This window comes from Eubalaena glacialis, chromosome X (genome assembly GCF_028564815.1).
Source record: "Eubalaena glacialis isolate mEubGla1 chromosome X, mEubGla1.1.hap2.+ XY, whole genome shotgun sequence".
In the NCBI taxonomy this organism is placed as follows: Eukaryota; Metazoa; Chordata; class Mammalia; order Artiodactyla; family Balaenidae; genus Eubalaena; species Eubalaena glacialis.
This window is the reverse complement of record NC_083736.1, coordinates 93,476,126-93,497,808: the sequence shown is the minus strand read 5'-3', so window position 1 is coordinate 93,497,808 and position 21,683 is coordinate 93,476,126. Positions and strand designations below refer to the sequence as shown.

At 37.8% G+C, this 21,683-nt stretch overlaps 1 protein-coding gene across 2 annotated transcripts in view; it reads left to right on the top strand.

Annotated features, from left to right (window-relative positions):
• The window catches only part of SYTL4 (synaptotagmin like 4), a 68,995-nt gene that overhangs the window by 28,598 nt on the left and 18,714 nt on the right, over positions 1-21,683 (top strand). For both annotated transcript variants that reach the window (XM_061179552.1, XM_061179551.1), the window contains exons 4-5: positions 31-140; positions 373-475. In XM_061179552.1, the coding sequence (XP_061035535.1) occupies positions 31-140; positions 373-475 (213 nt within the window). The remainder of the gene's footprint in view (positions 1-30; positions 141-372; positions 476-21,683) is intronic.

Here is a 21,683-nt window from a genome sequence, read left to right as displayed (position 1 = left end):
CATATGTCATTTTCTTTTATTCCTTTGCAGAGAGCTGAAGAAGGCAACTGGAGACTGGTTTTATGACCAGAAAGTGAATCGCTTTGCTTACCGCACCGGCAGTGAGATAATCAGGATGTCCCTGCGCCGCAAACCTGCAGGTACCGGACCTGTCGGGAAATGGTTCCTTGAGGTGCTTGACCCTCTGCTGTGGGTGATAGACCCTCTGCTGTGGAATCTTAGTGTATTCTTATTGGTGGTGTCTTCACTCCATGAGCTCAGCCTGTTTGTAGGGAACATGAAGATTGTGTTGCCATCCTTTCTGCAAGCGTGCTGTGTTTCCCTTCCCCTCCTCATCACCACCCCTCTGCCATGCTTTTGTTTGTCTTGAAGTGAATAAAAGAGAGACAGTGGGACAGTCCCTCCTTCATCAGTCACAGATGGGCAATATCTGGCCAGGAAGAAAGATCATTCAGGAGCAACAGAAGGAACCCAGGTAAGAACCAAGCAATCATTTAAAGAACTGCTACACATTCCTTTAATTCTTTTATTTTTTTACTTCTATTTGTAAAATAATAGATGCTCATTGTAGGAAAATTTGGAAAGTACAGAAAAGAATAAAGAAGGAAGAAAAAAAACTTCCTAATCCTGCAACCCACATATAAACATTAACATTTTGGTATATTTACTTTGTGCTTTATACGAACAATTTGAAGACAAATACAGATAACACATACTCATTATTAAACATTTAACCAGTATAGGAAACAATAAAGAAATCAACAAATCACCCAAATTCTTACTACCCCAGTATTCATATTATGTGAAAATTATTTCAGATATCTTTTGTGCATATATGTAAATAGAGGGATGGGTGGATGGATAGACTGAAAAACCTTTATGATATTGGGTCATAATATATTAAATTAAAAGCTTTGTTTAATTTTACTTGAATTTGACAGAATAAAACACCGAAATAAAATACAGGAATTGCTAATCTTCAGATGAATGTTTCTTTACCATAAAAGATATTAGTCATTAATATCCATTTAAGCTTAAGAAAAAATATTATGAAAACCATTGAGCAGTTAGTCATTTTTTTGTAGTGTCTTTTTGGTAACAGCCTTATCAAGCTATAATTCATACACCATATCATTCACCTATTAATAGTGTACAACGCAATGGTTTTTAGTATATACACAGAATGGTACAACCATCACCTCAATTGATTTTAGAACTTCTTGTCACCTTAAAAAGAAACCCTGTACCCTTTAGCTATCAGTGACTCCCCAACCTCCATATCTTTCCCATCCCTAAACAGTCACTGACCTACTTTTAATTTCTATATATTTGCCTATTTTGGACATTTTATTTAATTAGAATCGTACTATATGTGGTCCTTTGTGACTGTCTTGTCTCACTTAACATAATGTTTTCAAGGTTCATCCATGTTGAAGCATGTATCAGTACTTCATTTCTTTTTATTGCCAAATAATATTCCATTATATGTATATACCCCCATTTGTTTATCCATTCATCTGTTGATGGACATTTGGATTGTTTCCACTTTTTGGACTAATGCTATTATGAACATTTGTATTGAGTTTTTGTGGGGACATATGTTTTCATTTCTCTTAGAAAGATACCTAAGAGTGGAGTTGCTGGGTCAAATGATCATTTAGTCATTTTGTAAATCTACCTTTTTCAATATTAAACATTATCAGTGGACTCTACTATGAAGAAGGAGGAGGAGATTAGCTTCCTTACACTTCCTCCTAACACTTTCCCCTACTCCCACTTTTTATTAATCAAATTATTTTTACTTTGTCAGGGCTTACAACATTTACATTCTGTTATGCAATCATAAACCATCTGCTTGTTTTATCTGTTTGTTTAGTTTTAGTTCATATTTAAAAGGATCTTATGCTTACAACCAGGCTTTGGCCCATGGTTCATCTATATTTCTGAATCCTTTACTTTGACTTATTTCTTGATTGTCAGGATTTTATCATTGAGAAGTTCCTTCAAGAAGAGGTTGTGGGTGCTATATTCATTTCACTCTTTCATGTTAAGAATGTCTGCCTAGTCCCTTTATGAATCTGAATGATGTCTTGGCTGGATATTATATTCTTGGGTTACACTTTCTTTCCCTTAGAATATTGTAGACATTACTCCATTGTCTTCTGTCACTGAATGTAACTGAAGAAGTCTTAGGCCAGCTAGCCTTTTGTTTTTCTCCCTTGTAGGTAACACACAGTGTGTGTGCATGTGTGTGTGGTGTGTGTGTGTGCGTGCGCACATACATGCACGCACACGTGTGTGTGTCTGAATATGCCTGAAAATTTCCTTTTATTTTTCTTGAAGTTTAGTAACTTATCAAGGATAGATCTCAATGGTGATCATCCTGTTTCATTTTTCCCTAATACACAGTGTACCCTTGATGAGTTCTTTTCTTCATTGATGGAAAATTTTTCTGCATTGTATCCTGTGAACTCTTTCTATTTCACTAGTTAAGTTCTCCACTTCAGGGACATTGGATTTCTTCATCTTCCATTTCTGTCCTTTTACTGTCAAATGCAAAAGAAAAAGAGAAAGGTGAAAGCAATTAATCATAATAACCCAAGCCTTTCTTCTGTGCTATTACTTTGATTTTCAGCCATTTTCTTTCTTCCATTTCCTCCCTTCTTCCCTCCCCCCTTCCTTTTTGCTGTATCTAATTTACTGATTTGAATGAATGGTCTTGTTTAGGTTTTAATTTATTCTTTGCTCTCAGTTTTCCTTTTTCTCTAATTTTGTTGTTTCATCATCTTGTATTGAGCTCTTGTGCCTTATCAAATCTATATTCTTATTAAGTTCCTGTGTAAGTCTAAAGCATTCACAAAAAAGCTACTTATTTTCCTATGGTTATATTCTTCTCCACAATGGGTTCTTTGTTCATCATGCAAGTTCTTTCTATTTCTCCCCACCCCATGTCATATTTATGTATCTTCTAGACCACTTCTTTTCATTCTACTCATGTTTAACATGGGAGGTTCTGTCTGTATTTTTTGTTTGCTCTGATATAGTGTGTGAATTCTTCTTGACAGGCTTTTCATCTCAACTTGACACAATTTATCTCTTCTCCACACTCAATTATACTTTAGTTTAAGGATAGAAGTTACTTTCTACAAAAGACCTGTACTCCAAAAACTATAAGATGCTGATGAAAGAAATTAAAGACCACACAAACATACTATGTTCTTCAATTGGAAGAATCAATATTGTTAAAATGACCATACTACCCAAGGCAATCTACAAATTCAATGCAGTCCCTATCAAATTACCAACGGTATTTTTCATAGAACTGGAACAAGAAATTTTAAAATTTGTATGGAAACACAAAAGACTCTGAGTAGCAAAAACAATCTTGAGAAAGATGAATGGAGCTGGAAGAATCAAGTGCCCTGACTTCAGACTATACTGCACAGCTACAGTAATCAAAATAGTATGGTACCAGCACAAAAACAGACACATAGATCAATGGAACAGGATAGAAAGCCCAGAAATAAAACCACACACTTATGGTCAATTAATCTATGACAAAAGAGGCAAGAATATACAACGGAGAAAAGATAGTCTCTTCAGTCAGTGGTGTGGGGAAAACTGGACAGTTACATGTAAAAGAGTGAAATTAGAACATTCTCTAACACCATATACAAAAATAAACTCAAAATGGATTAAAGACCTAACTATAAGACCAGATACTATAAAACTCCTAGAGGAAAACGTAGGCAGGACACTCTTTGATATAAATCGCAGCAATATTTTTTTGGACCTGTCTCCTAGCGTAATGGAAACAAAAGCAAAAATAAACAGATGGGACCTAGTTAAACTTGAAAGCTTTTGCACAGCAAAGGAAATCATAAACAAAATGAAAAGACAACCTATGAAATGGGAGAAAATATTTGCAAATGATGTGACTGACAAGGGATTAATTTCCAAACTAAACAAACAGCTCATACAGCTCAATATCAAAAAACCAAACAACCGAAACAAAAAATGGGCAGAAGACTTTTAATAGACATTTCTCCAAAGAAGACATACAGATGGCCAACAGGCACATGAAAAGATGTTCAACATTGCTAATTACTAGAAAAAAACAAATCAAAATGATAATACAGTACCACCTCACACTGCTCAGAATGGCCATCATCAAAAAGTCTACAAATGATAAATGCTGGAGAGGGTGTGGATCAAAGAGAACCCTCCTAGGCTGTTGGTGGGAATGTAAATTGGTGCAGCCACTATGCAAAATAGTATGGAGGTTCCTTAAAAAACTAAAAATGGAGTTGCCATATGATCCAACAATCCCACTCCTGGGCATATATATGGAAAAGACAAAAACTCTAATTCGAAAAGATACATGCACCCCAAGGTTCATAGCAGCACTATTCACAGTAGCCAAGACATGGAAGCAATTAAAGTGTCCATCAACAGATGAACGGGCAAAGAAGACGTGGTACATATATACAATGGAATACTACTCAGCCATAAAAAGAAAGAAAGAATGCCATTTGGAGCAACATGGATGGACTTAGAGATTATCATACTAAGTGAAGTAAGTCAGACAGAGAAAGACAAATACCATATGTATCACTTATATGTGGAATCTAGAATATGATACAAATAAACTTATTTACAAAACAGAAATAGACTCACAGACATAGGAAACAAATTTATGGTTACCAGAGGGGAAAGGGGTAGGGAGGGATAAACTGGGAATTTGGGATTAGCAGATATACACTACTATATATAAAACAGATAAACAACAAGGACCTACTGTATAGCACAGGGAACTATATTGAATATCTTGTAATAACCCATAATGGAAAAAAATCTGAAAAAGAATATATATATATATATATATATATGCATATAACTGAATCACTTTGCTGTACACCTGAAACATTGTAAATCAACTATACTTCAATTAAAAGTAAATAAAATAAAATACAATACTTGGGAAAAAAGAAATTGCTTTCTATATACTTCTTTTCTGTAACCCGAGGGGAGGGGCAAAAGACAACTTGGGGATCCTGGGTTTCAGTCTCCTGAAATTCTCTTAAGTGTCTGGGCTCACTCAATCCAGCTCTGGATGCATCCTCTAGCTCATACCAGTGACCCTGAGAGATGACATCCCCCAGCAGGCTTGTCTGCCTCTGTTGGGATCTCCCAGTGATACCTGGGGCTGCAAATCTTGAGGATTTTTGTTTTCCTTGTCTTACCCCAGGACTGCCTGCTCACTTAATCTGTACATCTCCGCATTGGAAGGAGTTTTGCTGAGCTAGATCTTTCTTCTGTTTTCTTAGCTATGACTTTTTCAACTTTATGACTTGAGGCTTTATTCCTTTCCTCATTTGGCTGCTGCTGGTGAATTTTTGACTTTTTATTTGTGTTTTTTTCCCCTAACTTTCCCTCGGCCAAAGAGAAATGACTTTATCATGTTTTATATGATTGATGAAAAGCAATATAGAAATATATCAAATGAGTCCCCAGTAACCTCACTTCCTCTGCCCCAGACAGTTCTTGTTACCAGTCATTAATAATTTTGATATATGGACTACCAGACTGCAAATGTACAAATATGGGTTGGATTTTTCAAGTTTTAATTTCTTTTTACAAAAGGATCGTACTGTATACATGTTAAGTGAAAAAAATGAGACAGAATTTTAAAAACTCAAGAATACAGATAATATGGAAAATGGGCAAAAGATTTGAACATTTTACCAAAGACAATATACAGATGTCAAATAAACACATGAAAAGATGCTCAACATCATTAGTCATTAGGGAAATGCAAATTAAAATCATTATACGATGCTACTGTGTACCCACTAGAATGGCTAAAATTATAAAGACTGACTATACCAGTTTTTTTTAATTTAAATTTTTTATTAAAGTATAGTCAATTTACAATCTTGTGCTAATTTCTGCTGTACAGCAAAGTGACTCAGTTATGCACATACATACATTCTTTTCAAATATTTTTTTCCGCTCTGAATTATCCCAGGAGATTGGATATAGTTCCCTGTGCTATACGGTAGGACCTTGTTGTTATCCATTCTAAAAGTAATAGTTTGCATCTATTAACCCCAAACTCCCTGTCCATCCCTCTCCCTCCTCCTATCCCCCTTGGCAACCACAAGTCTGTTCTCTATGTCTGTGAGTCTATTTCTGTTTTGTAGCTAGGTTCATTTGTACCATAGTTTAGATTCCACATATAAGTGATATCATATGGTGTTTGTCTTTCTCTTTCTGACTTCACTTAGTAAGATAATCTATGTTGCTGCAAATGGCATTATTTCATTCTTTTTTATGGCTGAGTAGTATTCCATTGTATGTGTGTACCATATCATCTTTATCTATTCATCTGTCGATGGACATTTAGGTTGTTTCTGTGTCTTGGTTATTGTGAATAGTGCTGCTTTGAACACAGGGTTGCATGTATCTTTTTGAATTATAGTTTTGTCCGGGTATATGCCCAGGAGTGGGATTGCTAGATCATATGGTAACTCTACTTGTAGTTTTCTGAGGAACCTCCATACTGTTTTGCATAGTAGCTGCACCAATTTACATTCCCACCAACAGTGTAGGAGGATTCCCTTTTCTCCACACCCTCTCCAGCATTTGTTACTTGTAGACTTTTTGATGATGGCCAGTGTGAGGTGTTACCTCATTATAGTTTTGATTTGCATTTCTCTAATTAGTGATGTTGAGCATCTTTTCATGTGCCTGTTGGCTATCTGCATGTCTTCTTTGGAGAAATGTCTGTTAAAGTCTTCTGCCCATTTTTCAATTGGGTTGTGTGTTTTTTTGTTGTTGAGTTGTATGAGCTGTTTGTATATTTTGGAGATTAAGCCCTCGTTGGTTGCATCATTTGCAAATATTTTCTCCCATTCTGTAACTTGTCTTTTCGTTTTGTTTATGGTTTCATTTGCTGTGCAAAAGCTTGTAAGTTTGATTAGGTCCCATTTGTTTATTTTTGTTTTTATGTCTATTGCCTTGGGAGACTGACCTAAGAAAATATTACTACAGTTTAATCTGAGAATGTTTTGCTTAGGTTCTCTTCTAGTTTTATGGTGTCATGTCTTATATTTAAGTCTTTAAGCCATTTTCAGTTTATTTTTGTGCATGATGTGAAGGTGTGTTCTAACTTCATTGATTTATATGCAGCTGTCCAACTTTCCCAGCACCACTTGCTAAAGAGACTGTCTTTTTACTATTTTAGATTCTTGCCTCCTTTGTCAAAGATTGACTGTAGGTGTGTAGGTTTATTTCTTGGCTGTCTATTCTGTTCCATTGATCCATATGTCTCTTTTTGTACCAATACCACACTGTTTTGATTACTGTAGCTTTGTGGTATTTTCTGAAGTCTGCAAGAGTTATGTCACCTGCAGACAGGTGTTTTTTTCCCCTCAGAATTACTTTGGCAGTTCTGGGTCTTTTATGGTTCCATGTAAATTTTTGGATTATTTGTTCTAGTTCTGTGGAAAATGTCATGGGTAATTTGATAGGGATCGCATTAAATCTGTAGATTGCTTTGGGTAGTATTGCCATTTCAACAATATTAAATCTTCCAATCCAAGAGCATGGGGTATCTTTCCATTTCTTTGAATCCTCTTTAATTTCCTTTATTAATGTTTCATAGTTCTCAGCATATAAGTCTTTCATCTCCTTGGTCAGGTTTATTCATAGGTATTTTTTTTTGGTGCAATTCTAGAAGGTTTTTTTTTTTTTTACATTCTCTTTCTGATATTTCATTGTCAGTGTAAAGATGCAATCGATTCTGGGTGTCAATCTTGTATCCCGCTACTTTGCTGAACTCATTTATTAGATCTAATAGTTTTTGTGTGGAGTCCTTAGGGTTTTCTATGTATAGTATCATGTCATCTGCATATAGAGACAATTTTTCCTCTTCCCTTCCAGTATGGATACCTTTTATCTCTTTTTCTTGTCTGTGGCTAGGACTTCCAATACTATGTTGAATAGAGGAGGTGAGAGCGGGCATACTTCTCTTGTTCCAGAGTTGAGCACGAAGTCTTTCATCTTTTCACCATTGAGTATTACAATGGCTGTGGGTTTGTCATAAATGGCTTTTATTATGTTGAGATATGTTCCCCCTACACCCATTTTGGTAAGAGTTCTTATCATCAATCGTTGTTGAATTTTGGCTTTTTCTGCATCTACTGAGAGGATCATGTGGTTTTTGGCTTTTCTTTTGTTTATGTGGTGTATTACATAGATTGTTTTGCGTATGTTGAACCATCCTTGTGAACTTGGGATGAATCCAACTGGTTGTGGCGTATGATCATTTTTAACGTGTTGTTGGATTCGGTTTGCTAATATTTTGTTGAGAAGTTTTGCATCTATATTCATCAAAGGTATTGGCCTATAATTTTCTTTTTTTCATGGTATCTTTGTCTGGTTTTGGTATCAGGGTGATGGTGGCTTCACAGAATGTCTTTGGGAGTGATCCTCCTCTTCAATCTTTTGGAAGAGTTTGAGGAGGATCAGTATAAGTTCTTCTTTGTGTGTTTGCTAGAATTCGCCTGTGAAGCCATCTGGTTCTGGACTTTTGTTTGTAGGGAGTTTTTTTTTTAACATCTTTATTGGAGTATAATTGCTTTACAATGGTGTGTGAGTTTCTGCTTTATAACAAAGTGAATCAGCTATACATATACATATATCCCCATATCTCCTCCCTCTTGCGTCTCCCTCCCACCCTCCCTATCCCACCCCTCTAGGTGGTCACAAAGCACCGAGCTGATCTCCCTGTGCTATGCGGCTGCTTCCCACTAGTTATCGGTTTTACATTTGGTAGTGTATATATGTCCATGCCACTCTGTCACTTCGTCCCAGTTTACTCTTCCCACTCCCCATGTCCTCAAGTCCATTCTCTACATCTGCGTCTTTATTCCTGTCCTGCCCCTAGGTTCTTCAGAACCATTTTTTTTTTTAGATTCCATATATATGTGTTAGCATACGGTATTTGTTTTTCTCTTTCTGACTTACTTCACTCTGTATGACAGACTCTAGGTCCATCCACCTCACTACAAATAACTCAACTTCGTTTCTTTTTATGACTGAGTAACATTCCATTGTATATATGTGCCACATTTTCTTTATCCATTCATCTGTCGATGGACACTTAGGTTGCTTCCGTGTCCTGGCTATTGTAAATAGAATTGCAATGAACATTGTGATACATGACTCTTTTTGAATTATGGTTTTCTCGGGGTATATGCCAAGTAGTGGGATTGCTGGGTCATATGGTACTTATATTTTCAGTTTTTTAAGGAACCTCCGTACTGTTCTTCATAGTGGCTGTATCAATTTACATTCCTACCAGCAGTGCAAGAGAGTTCCCTTTTCTCCACACCCTCTCCAGCATTTATTGTTTAGATTGTTTGATGATGGCCATTCTGACTGGTGTGAGGTGATACCTCATTGTAGTTTTGATTTGCATTTCGCTAATGATTAGTGATGTTGAGCATTCTTTCATGTGTATGTTGGCAATCTGTATATCTTGTTTGGAGAAATGTCTATTTAGGTCTTCTGCCCATTTTTGGATTGGGTTGTTTGTTTTTTTGATATTGAGCTGCATGAGCTGCTTGTAAATTTTGGAGATTAATCCTTTGTCAGTTGCTTCATTTGCAAACATTTTCTCCCATTCTGAGGGTTGTCTTTTCGTCTTGTTTATGGTTTCCTTTGCTGTGCAAAAGCTTTTAAGTTTCATTAGGTCCCATTTGTTTATTTTTGTTTTTTTCTAGGAGGTGGGTCAAAGAAGATCTTGCTGTGATTTATGTCATAGAGTGTTCTGCCTATGTTTTCCTCTAAGAGTTTTATAGTGTCTGGCCTTACATTTAGGTCTTTAATTGATTTTGAGTTTATTTTTGTGTATGGTGTTAGGGAGTGTTCTAATTTCATTCTTTTACATGTAGCTATCCAGTTTTCCCAGCACCACTTATTGAAGAAGCTATCTTTTCTCCATTGTATATTCTTGCCTCCTTTATCAAAGATAAGGTGACCATATGTGCGTAGGTTTATCTCTGGGCTTTCTATCCTGTTCCATTGATTTATATTTCTGTCTTTGTGCCAGTACCATACTGTCTTGATTACTGTAGGTTTGTAGTATAGTCTGAAGTCAGGGAGCCTGATTCCTCCAGCTCCGTTTTTCTTTCTCAAGATTGCTTTGGCTATTCGGGGTCTTTTGTGTTTCCATACAAGTTGTGAAAACTTTTGTTCTAGTTCTGTGAAAAATGCCAGTGGTAGTTTGATAGGGATTGCATTGAATCTGTAGATTGGTTTGGGTAGTACAGTCATTTTCACAATGTTGATTCTTCCAGTCCAGGAACATGGTATATCACCCCATCTGTTTGTGTCATCTTTAATTTCTTTCCTCAGTGTCTTAATAGTTTTCTGCATACGGATCTTTTGTCTCCTTAGGTAGGTTTATTCCTAGGCATTTTATTCTTTTTGTTGTAGTGGTAAATGGGAGTGTTTCCTTAATTTCTCTTTCAGATTATTTATCATTAGTGTATAGGAATGCAAGAGATTTCTGTGCATTAATTTTGTATCCTGCTACTTTACCAAATTCATTGATTAGCTCTAGTAGTTTTCTGGTAGCATCTTTAGGATTCTATGTATACTATCATGTCATCTGCAAACAGTGACAGCTTTACTTCTTCTTTTCTGATCTGGATTCCTTTTCGTTCTTTTTCTTCTCTGATTGCTGTGGCTAAAACTTCCAAAACTATGTTGAATAATAGTGGTGAGAGTGGACAACCTTGTCTTGTTCCTGATCTTAGAGGAAATGGTTTCAGTTTTTCACCATTGAGAACGATGTTGGCTGTGGGTTTGCCATATATAGCCTTTATAATGTTGAGGTAAGTTCCCTCTATGCCTACTTTCTGGAGGGTTTTTATCATAAGTGGGTGTTGAATTTTGTTGAAAGCTTTTCCTGCATCTAATGAGATGATCATATGGTTTTTCTCCTTCAGTTTGTTAATGTGGTTTATCACATAGATTGATTTGCGTATATTGAAGAATCCTTGCATTCCTGGAATAAACCCCACTTGATCATGGTGTATGATCCTTTTAATGTGCTGTTGGATTCTGTTTGCTAGGATTTTGTTGAGGATTTTTGCTTCTGTGTTCATCAGTGATATTGGCCTGTAGTTTTCTTTCTTTGTGACATCTTTGTCTTGTTTTGGTATCAGGGTGATGGTGGCCTTGTAGAATGAGTTTAGGAGTGTTCCTCCCTCTGCTATATTTGGGAAGGGTTTGAGAAGGATAGGTGTTAGCTCTTCTCTAAATGTTTGATAGAATTCGCCTATGAAGCCGTCTGGTCCTGGGCTTTTGTTTATTGGAAGATTTTTAATCACAGTTTCAATTTCAGTGCCTGTGATTGTTCTGTTTATATTTTCCATTTCTTCCTGGTTCAGTCTCAGAAGTTTGTGCTTTTCTAAGAATGTGTCCATTTCTTCCATGTTGTCCATTTTATTGGCATATAGTTGCTTGTAGTAATCTGTCATGATCCTTTGTATTTCTGTAGTGTCAGTTGTTATTTCTCCTTTTTCATTTCTAATTCTGTTGATTTGGGTCTTCTCCCTTTTTTTCTTGATGAGTCTGGCTAATGGGCTAACTTTGGGGTTTTTTTTGTTCTTCTCTCTTTAATTGCTTTAGGTGTAAGGTTAGGTTGTTTGTTTGAGATGTTTCTTGTTTCTTGAAGTAAGATTGTATTGCTATAAACTTCCCTCTTACAACTGCTTTTGCTGCATCCCATAGGTTTTGGGTCGTCGTGTTTTCATTGTCATTTGTTTCTAGGTATTATTTGATTTCCTCTTTGATTTCTTCAGTGATCACTTGGTTATTTAGTAGTGTATGGTTTAGCCTCCATGTGTTTGTATTTTTTACAGATTTTTTCCTGTAATTGATATCTAGTCTCATAGCGTTGTGGTCGGAAAAGATACTTGATACGATTTCAGTTTTCTTAAATTTACCAAGGCTTGATTTGTGACCCAAGATATGATCTATCCTGGAGAATGTTCCATGAGCACTTGAGAAGAAAGTGTATTCTGTCATTTTTGGATGGAACGTCCTATAAGTATCAAGTCCATCTTGTTTAATGCATCATTTAAAGCTTGTATTTCCTTATCTATTTTCATTTTGGATGATCTGTCCATTGGTGAAAGTGGGGTGTTAAAGTCCCCTACTATGATTGTGTTACTGTCGATTTCCCCTTTTATGGCTGTTAGCATTTGCCTTATATATTGAGGTGCTCCTATGTTGGGTGTATAAATATTTACAATTGTTATATCTTCTTCTTGGATTGATCCCTTGATCACTATGTAGTGTCTTTCTTTGTCTCTTGTAATAGTCTTTATTTTAAAGTCTATTTTGTCTGATATGAGAATTGCTACTCCAGCTTTAATTTGATTTCCATTTGCATGGAATATCTTTTTCCATCCCCTCACTTTCAGTCTGTATGTGTCCCTAGGTCTGAAGTGGGTCTCTTGTAGACAGCATGTATATGGGTCTTGTTTTTGTATCCATTCATCCAGTCTATGTCTTTTGGTTGGAGCATTTAATCCATTTACATTTAAGGTAATTATCAATATGTATGTTCCTCTTACCATTTTCTTAATTATTTTGGGTTTGTTATTTTAGGTCTTTTCCTTCTCTTGTGTTTCCTGCCTAAAGAATTTACTTTATCATTTGTTGTAAAGCCGGTTTGGTGGTGCTGAATTCTCTTAGCTTTTGCTTGTCTGTAAAGGTTTTAATTTCTCCATTGAATCTGAATGAGATCCTTGCTGGGTACAGTAATGTTGGTTGTAGCTTTTTCTCTTTCATCACTTTAAATATGTCCTGCCACTCCCTTCTGGCTTGCAGAGTTTCTGCTGAAAGATCAGCTGTTAACCTTATGGGGATTCCCTTGCATGCTATTTGTTGTTTTTCCCTTGTTGCTTTTATTATTTTTTCTTTGTATTTAATTTTTGATAGTTTGATTAATGTGTCTTGGCGTGTTTCTTGTATTTATCCTGTATGGGACTATCTGCGCTTCCTGGACTTGATTGACTATTTCCTTTTCCATATTAGGGAAGTTTTCAACTATAATCTCTTCAGATATTTTCCCAGTCCCTTTCTTTTTCTCTTTTTCTTCTGGGACCCCTTTAATTCGAATGTTAGTGCATTTAATGTTGTCCCAGAGGTCTCTGAGAGTGTCCTCAATTCTTTTCATTCTTTTTTCTTTATTCTGCTTTGCAGTAGTTATTTCCACTATTTTATCTTCCAGGTCACGTATCCTGTCTTCTGCCTCAGTTATTCTGCTATTGATTCCTTCTAGAGAATTTAAAATTTCATTTATTGTGTTGTTCATCATTGTTTGTTTGGTCTTTAATTCTTCTAGGTCTTTGTTTGGTCTGGTGGGTTTTTACCTTGCTCCTTTATCTGCTGTGTGTTTCTCTGTCTTCTCATTTTGCTTAACTTACTGTGTTTGGGGTCTCCTTTTTGCAGGCTGCAGGTTCGTAGTTCCTGTTGCTTTTGGTGTCTGCCCCCAGTGGGTAAGGTTGGTTCAGTGGGGTGTGTAGGGTTCCTGGTGGAGGGGAGTGGTGCCTGTGTTCTGGTGGATGCGACTGGATCTTGTCTTTCTGGTGAGCAGGAGCACATCCGGTGGTGTGTTTTGGGGTGTCTTTGACCTTATAATGATTTTAGGCAGCCTCTCTGCTAATGGGTGGGGTTGTGTTCCTGTCTTGCTAGTTGTTTGGCATAGGCTGTCCAGCACTGTAGCTTGCTGGTCGTTGAGTGGAGCTGTGTCTTAGCGTTGAGGTGGAGATCTCTGGGAGAGCTTTTGCCGTTTGATATTACATGGAGCCGGGAGGTCTTTGGTGGACCAATGTCCTGAACTTGGCTCTCCCACCTCAGAGGCACAGGCCCGACACCTGGCTGGAGCACCAAGACCCTGTCAGCCACACGGCTCAGAAGAAAATGGAGAAAAAAAGAAAGAAAGAAAGAAAAAATAATAATAAGATAAAATAAAGTTATTAAAATAAACAAAATTATGAAAAACTAAAAAGTAGTAAAAAAAAGAATAAAAAAAGAAAGAAAGAAGAGAGCAACCAAACCAAAAAACAAATCCACCAATGATAAGAACCACTAAAAACTATACTAAAAAAAAAAAAAAAAGAAATGGACAGAACCCTAGGACAAATGGTAAAGGCAAAGCTATACAGACAAAATCACACAAGGAAACATACACATGCTCACTCACAAAAAGAGAAAAAGGAAAAAAGAATATTTATCTATATATATAAAAAAAGAGGAAGAGGGCAATCAAATCAATAAATCTACCAGTGATAATAAACTCTAGATACTAAACTATGATCAACATAAAACCAGAAACAAATTAGATGCAGAAAGCAAACCCCACGTCTACAGTTGCTCCCAAAGTCCACCACCTCAATTTTGGGATGATTCGTTGTCTATTCAGGTATTCCAGATTTGCAGGGTACATCATGTTGATTGTGGAGATTTAATCCGCTGCTCCTGAGGCTGCTGGGAGAAATTTCCCTTTCTCTTCTTTGTTTGCACAGCTCCTGGGGTTCAGCTTTGGATTTGGCCTCACCTCTGCATGTAGGTCACCTGAGGGTGTCTGCTGTTCGCTCAGACAGGATGGGGTTAAAGGAGCAGCTGATTACGGGGCTCTGGCTCACTCAGGCTGGGGGGAGGGAGGGGTACGGAATGTGGTGCAAGCCTGCGACAGCAGAGGCCAACATGACGTTGCAACAGCCTGAGGCACGCCGTGTGTTCTCTGTAGGGAGTTTTTTAAAATTACAGATTCTATTTCACTTCTAATGATCAGTCTGGTGGGCTTTATGTTTCTAGAAAGCTGTCTGTTTCTTCTAGGTTGTCAGATTTGTTGTCATAAAATTGTTCATACTATTCTCTTATTTTTTTTGTGTGTTTCTGCAGTATTGGTTGAGATTTCTCCTTTTTCATTTGTTATTTTGTTTATTTGGGTTCTCTCTCTTTTCTTCTTGTGAGCCTGGCCGGAGGTTTGGCAATTTTGTTTACCCTTTCAAAGGACCAGCTCTTGGTTTTATTTACTTTTTCTATTGTCTTTTAAAATCTCTATTTTGTTGATTTTCTCCCTGATCTTTATTACTTCCTTCCTTCTGCTAACTTCAGGTTTTGTTTGTTCTTTTTTTTCTAATTCCTTTAGGTGGTATGTTAGGCTGTTTATTTGAGATTTTTCTTGTTTTTTTTGGAAGACCTGTATTGCTATGAACTTCCCTCTAAGAACTGCTATTGCTGCATCCCATAGATTTTGTATGGTTGTGTTTTCATTTGTTGTTTTCTCAAAGTATTTTTTAATTTCCATGTTGATTTCCTTGTTGACCCATTGGTTTTTTAGTAGCATGTTGTTTAGTCTCCGTGTAATCATTTTTCTGTCATTTCTTTTCCTGTGGTTTATTTCTAGTTTCATGCCTTGTGGTCAGAGAAGATTCTTGAAATAATTTCTATACTCTTAAATTTGTTGAGGTTAGTTTTGTGCCCTAGCATGTGGTCAATCCTAGACAATGTTCCATGTGCAGTTGAAAAGAATATGTATTCTGTTTTTTTTTAGATGCAATATCCTGAAAATATCAATTAAGTCTAACTGTTCTATTGTATCATTTAGGATCTCTCTTGCCTTACTGATTTTTTGTCTAGAAGATCTGCCCATTGATGTGAGTGTGGTGTTAAAGTTTCCTACTATTTTTATATTCCCATCAGTTTCTCCATTAATGTCTGTTACTGTTTGTTTTATGTGTTTGGGTTCTCCTATATTAGGTGCATATATGTTGATAAGTGTAAAAGTCTCTTCTTCTATTGATCCTTTTACCATTATATAGTGTCCTTCTTTATCTTTCTTTATGGCCTTTGTTTTAAAGTCTATTTTGTCTGATATGAGTATTGCAACTCCTGCTTTCTTGTCATTTCCATTTACATGAAATAACTTTTTCCATCCCCTCACTTTCAGTCTGTGTGTGTCCTTTGCCCAAAGGTGGGTCTCTTGTAGGCAGCATACTGTAGGCTCTTGTTTTTTTGTATCCAGGCTGCCACTCTATGTCTTCTGATTGGAGCATTCAGTCCATTGACATTTTAGGTAATTACTGATACGTATGTATTTATTGCCATTTTAAACCTTGTTTTTCAGTTGATTCTATGTTTCTTCTTTGTTCTTTTCTTTTTCTTTTTGTGGCTTGATAATTTCCTTTTATTTTATGCTTGTGGTCTCTTCTTTTTGTTTTTTGTGAATCTGTTGTATATTTTTGATTTGTGGTTGCCCTGTTTTTCAAGTATGTTAACCTCTACCTATATCTGCTTGCTTTTGACTGATAGACATATAGGCTCAAACACATTCTAAAAAAAAAGAATCTACATTTTCTTAATCTCCTTCCCCACATTTTATGATTTTGATGTCCTCTTTTACATCTTCGTGTTTATCCTTTTGCTGTTCCTTGTGTTTATCTTTGCTTTCACAAATAGTTTTTTTTTTCTCTTTTTGATCTGTATACTGGCTAATTTAAGTGATTTACTTTCCAATTGTGATTTCCTCCTTCCTATATCTTCTTGCTTCTTTTCAATTTAGAGAAGACCTTTCAATATATCTTTTAGGATAGCTTTAGTATTGCTGTATTCTTTTAGTTTTTTACTTGTCTGAGAAATTCTTTATTTCTCCTCCCATTCTAAATGATAATCTTGCTGGGTAGAGCATTCTAGGTTGCAGATTTTTCTCTTTCAAGACTTTGAATATATTTTGCCACTCCCTTCTGTCCTGCAGCATTTCTGTAGAGAAATCAGCTGATAGCCTTATGGGGGTTCTCTTGTAATTAACTCTGTTTTTCTCTTGCTGCCTTTAGAATCCTCTCTTTAACTTTTTCCATTTTATTATAATATGTCTTAGCATAGGTCTGTTTGGGATCATCTTGTTTGGGACCCTCTGTGCTTCTTGTATCTGGATATCTGTTTCATTCTTAGGTTTGGGAAGTTTTCAGCCATAATTTCTTCAAATACATTTCCTTTCTTTCTTCTTTTAAATTTATTTATTTATTTATTTTTGGCTGCATTGGGTCTTCGTTGCTGCACACGGGCTTTCTCTAGTTGCGGCGAGCGGGGCTACTCTTCGTTGCGGTGCATGGGATTCTCACTGCGGTGGCTTCTCTTGTTGCGGAGCATGGGCTCTAGGTGTGTGGGCTTCAGTAGTTGTGGCATGCAGGCTCAGTAGTTGTGGTGCACGGGCTTAGTTGCTCCACGGCATGTAGGATCTTCCCAGACCAGGGCTCGAACCTGTGTCCCCTGCATTGGCAGGCGGATTCTTAACCACTGCGCCACCAGGGAAGTCCCCTTCAAATACATTTTCAATCCCCTTTTCTCTTTCTTCTCCTTCTGGAATCCCCATTATGCATAGATTGGCATGCTTTATATTATCCCATAGGTCTCTTATATTGCTTTCACTTTTTTTCTTTTTCATTTGGCTTTCTGCCTGCTGTTTTGATTGGGTAATTTTCATTATTCTATCTTCCAGATCACTTATTCTTTCTTCTGCATTATTCATTCTGCTGTTCATTGCCTTTAGCTCAGCTTTTGTCTTGGCAAATGAATTTTCTAATTTTTCTTGGTTCCTTCTTATAGTTTCTTGTTCCTTTTTATAGTAATCTGTATTTCTGTCAATAGCCTTTCTTAATTCCTTTAGTATTTTCATTATCTCCTATTTGAAATCCATGTCTACTAAACTGAAGTGGTCTGTTTCATTGTTTGTTCTTTCAGGACAATTTTCTTGGTCTTTTAACTGGGAGTGGTTCCTCTGCTTCTTCATTTTGCTTATATTTCTCTTACCCTGTGAGTTTAGGAGAAACAGTTATCTACTGTAGTCTTGGAGGGCCATTTATATGCAGGAGTGTTCCTGCGTAGGTCGTTTGGGTTTAATATTTTTTTGGCGTGAGGGCTGTTTTTGGTTTGGTTGCTTGCCATCTCTTTCCTCAGCGTGTGTTGGCTGTGCATGCTCCAGGAGAGACGGCAGGGGTGGGGGGGCAGAGGTTGGTGACTGGTCACAGGACCCTTGGCAGTGGCGGGTCTTGCGCACTCCCAGGGAAGTGGGGGCAGTGGCTGGCGCCTGGTCACGGGATCCTTGGTGGCAGTGGGCTGCACACCTTCCTGGGGAGGCAGGGGCAGCAGTTGGCACTCAATCTTGGGATCCTTGATGGTGGCAGCAGTCTGTGCCCATCTCTGGGGTCTGAGATGGCAGTGGTGGCTCACGCCCACCCCTGGAGCTTGTGTAGGCAGTGCCTTGCTGCTTGAGAGTGTGTGCTCGGAGAAAGAAGCTCCTATGGTGAGCTCACTCCTCTCCTAGCACACCCCCCAACAGTGGCGCCTTGCCTTTCCTGCGGGCCCAGGCTTATACCTGTATTCCCTTGATTGTGGCGCACCACACCTTAGCCCCCTCAGGCTGTCTCCATGCAGCCAACTCCAGTCCTCTCCCTGGATATGACCTCCGAAGCCCAAGGCTCAGCACCCAGCCCCCACCTGCCCCAGCGGCTGAGCATCTCAGGCTGGGGAGTGCCAGATGGCGGCACTGACCTTCTGTGCAGGTCTCTCTCCACTTTGCCCTCCATAAACCAGTTGTTTCACTCTCCTCCGAGGCTCCGAAGCTCACCATCTGTCCTGGCTTGATCTCCCCACCAGTGAGGGGACTTACCAGTGTGTGGAGACCTTTCCTCTTTTGAAGCTCCTTCCCAGGGGCACAGGTCCCATCCCTATTCCTTTCTTTCTTTTTTTTCTTTTGTCCTACCCTGTTACGTAGAGATTTTCTTGCCCTTTTGGAAGTCTGAGGTCTTCTGCCAGTGTTCAGTAGATGTTCTGTGAGAATCGTTCCACGTGTAGATGTATTTTTGATGTATTTGTGGGAGGAGGTGAGCTCCACTTCCTGCTCCTCCGCCATCTTGATCCGATCCCCTGACCATACCAATTTTTGACAAGGATATAGAGCAACTGGAATTCTCATAGAGTGCTGGTAGGAATGTACAATGGTGCAGCCACTTTGAAAAACAGTTTAGTAGTGTCTTAAGTTAAATGTGCACCTACCTGTGAGTCAGCCTTTAAATTTCTAGGTATTCACTCAAGAGAAGCAAAAGAATATGTCCTAGAAGATATACAGATTGCCAACAAACACATGAAAGAATGCTCAACATCATTAATCATTAGAGAAGTGCAAATCAAAACTACAATGAGATATCACCTCACACCAGTCAGAATGGCCATCATCAAAAATCTACAAACAATAAATGCTGGAGAGGGTGTGGAGGAAAGGGAACCCTCCTGCACTGTTGGTGGGAATGTAAATTGATACAGCCACTATGGAGAACAGTATAGGGGTTCCTTAAAAAACTAAAAATAGAGCTACCATACGACCCAGCCATCCCACTACTGGGCATATACCCTGAGAAAACCATAATTCAAAAAGAGTCATGTACCACAATGTTCATTGCAGCTCTACTTACAATAGCCAGGACATGGAAGCAACCTAAGTGTCCATCAACAGATGAATGGATAAAGAAGATGTGACACATATATACAATGGAATATTACTCAGCCATAAAAAGAAACGAGGTTGAGTTATTTGTAGTGAGGTGGATGGGCCTAGAGTCTGTCATACAGAGTGAAGTAAGTCAGAAAGAGAAAAACAAATACCGTATGCTAACACATATATATGGAATCTAAAAAAAAAAAAGGTTTTGAAGAACCTAGGGGCAGGACAGGAATAAAGACAGATGTAGAGAATGGACTTGAGGACACAGGGAGGGGGAAGGGTAAGCTGGGACAAAGTGAGAGAGTGGCGTGGACATATATACACTACCAAATGTAAAACCGATAGCTAGTGGGAAGCAGCCGCATAGCACAGGGAGATGAGCTCAGTGCTTTGTGACCACCTAGAGGGGTGGGATAGGGAGGGTGGGAGGGAGACACAAGAGGGAGGGTATATGGGGATATAAGTATATGTAAAGCTGATTCACTTTGTTATAAAGCAGAAACTCACACACCATTGTAAAGCAATTATACTCCAATAAAGGTGTTAAAAAAATGTATTAGAAAAAAAATAAAAGAATATGTCCATACAAAGACTTGTACATGAATGTTCATAGTGGCTTTATTTGTGATCACCAAAACCTAGAGACAACCCCAGTGTCTATCAACAGGTGAAGGGATAAACTGTGCTTTGTTTATACAGTGGAATACTACTCAGCAGTGGAAAGGAATGGACCACTGATACATGCAACAACATGGATGAATCTCAAAATAATCATGCTGAGTGAAAGAAGCCAAACAAAAAAGAGGACATACTGTATGATTCTGTTTATGTAAAATTCTAGAAAAAGCAAGCTAAATTTCAGTGACAGCAGATCAGCACTTACTTGGAGATGGGGTGAGGAGGGAGAGGTGGATTATGAAGGGGCACAAGGAAACTTTGGGGAGTGATAGATACGTTCGATAGCTTAATTGTGGTGATGGTTTCACCAATGTATACATATGTCAAAACTCATCAAACTGCACACTTAAACATGTGCAATTTATTTATGTCAGTTATAACTCAAGGTGCAAATGGGAAAAAATGACAGGAAAATACAACATTGACATCTTTCCATGTCTGCACCAAGGGTCTGCCTCATTCTTTTTGCTCTCTGTATGGTGTTTCATTGTATGTATGTACTATGATTTTATCCACACAGCCTTGGGTGGGTGACTCATCTGTTTTAGGTGATGAGGCCCCCCTTTTTCCTTTGTGGATAAGGATGGCTTTTATTTCCTGAACCTGATTAACACATCTGGCATCATTGGTCAGAATGTAATTTCTGAAGCCCATTGCTTCTGGCTGTCTATGACCTCTTGTCTCATTGGGCTCAGTAGACTCTTATTTATCCTAAACATGGAAACAGATTAAGTGGCCATAAATGATCTTTTCCATAAAATTATGGAGCCTCAGAGATAATCTAATTCAACCCCCTTATTTTTACAGAAAAGAAAGCAGGATAAGTGATTTACCTGAGATCATACAGATAGTTAGAGCCCAGGACTCCCGTCTCTTAGTCTATTTTTCTACTGCACAGATGTCAAATAATTGCTTTTTTGCCCTACGGTGGTTTGTATCAGCTTTGGATCAGTACGTATTAATCTTTAGGAAAAAATACAAGCAGAAAACACGCTCCATGGGCCATTATTAAACTACCTCTCTAGAGGAATGGTTCTGCTTTAGGTTCTTTATTCTTTGTAGCAAATGGGGGGAAAAAATGGTTCTAAAGTAAAAATGAAATCAAACTCCCTGCTGTGTCTTCACCTATAAAGCTAATGCATCTCTCAAGAAATGACCGCTGTTTCACCTCTGGCATGCCTTAGGATTTCAACCCCAGCTGTCTGTTTTCATAAAGCTATCTCAGACATCATGTTATGTTAACTTGGAAAGTTTAGTCTCTACTGCCTAAGACGTTATACATTTTGGTTACTTCATTCTTTGCTCATTTGTTATGAGTTCCTTCATTTGTTTGACAAATGTCTATGAATGCCTACTATTTTCCAGGCACTGTTTTAGGCAGTGGGATACACTGGTGAAGACAACAAAGTCCCTTGCT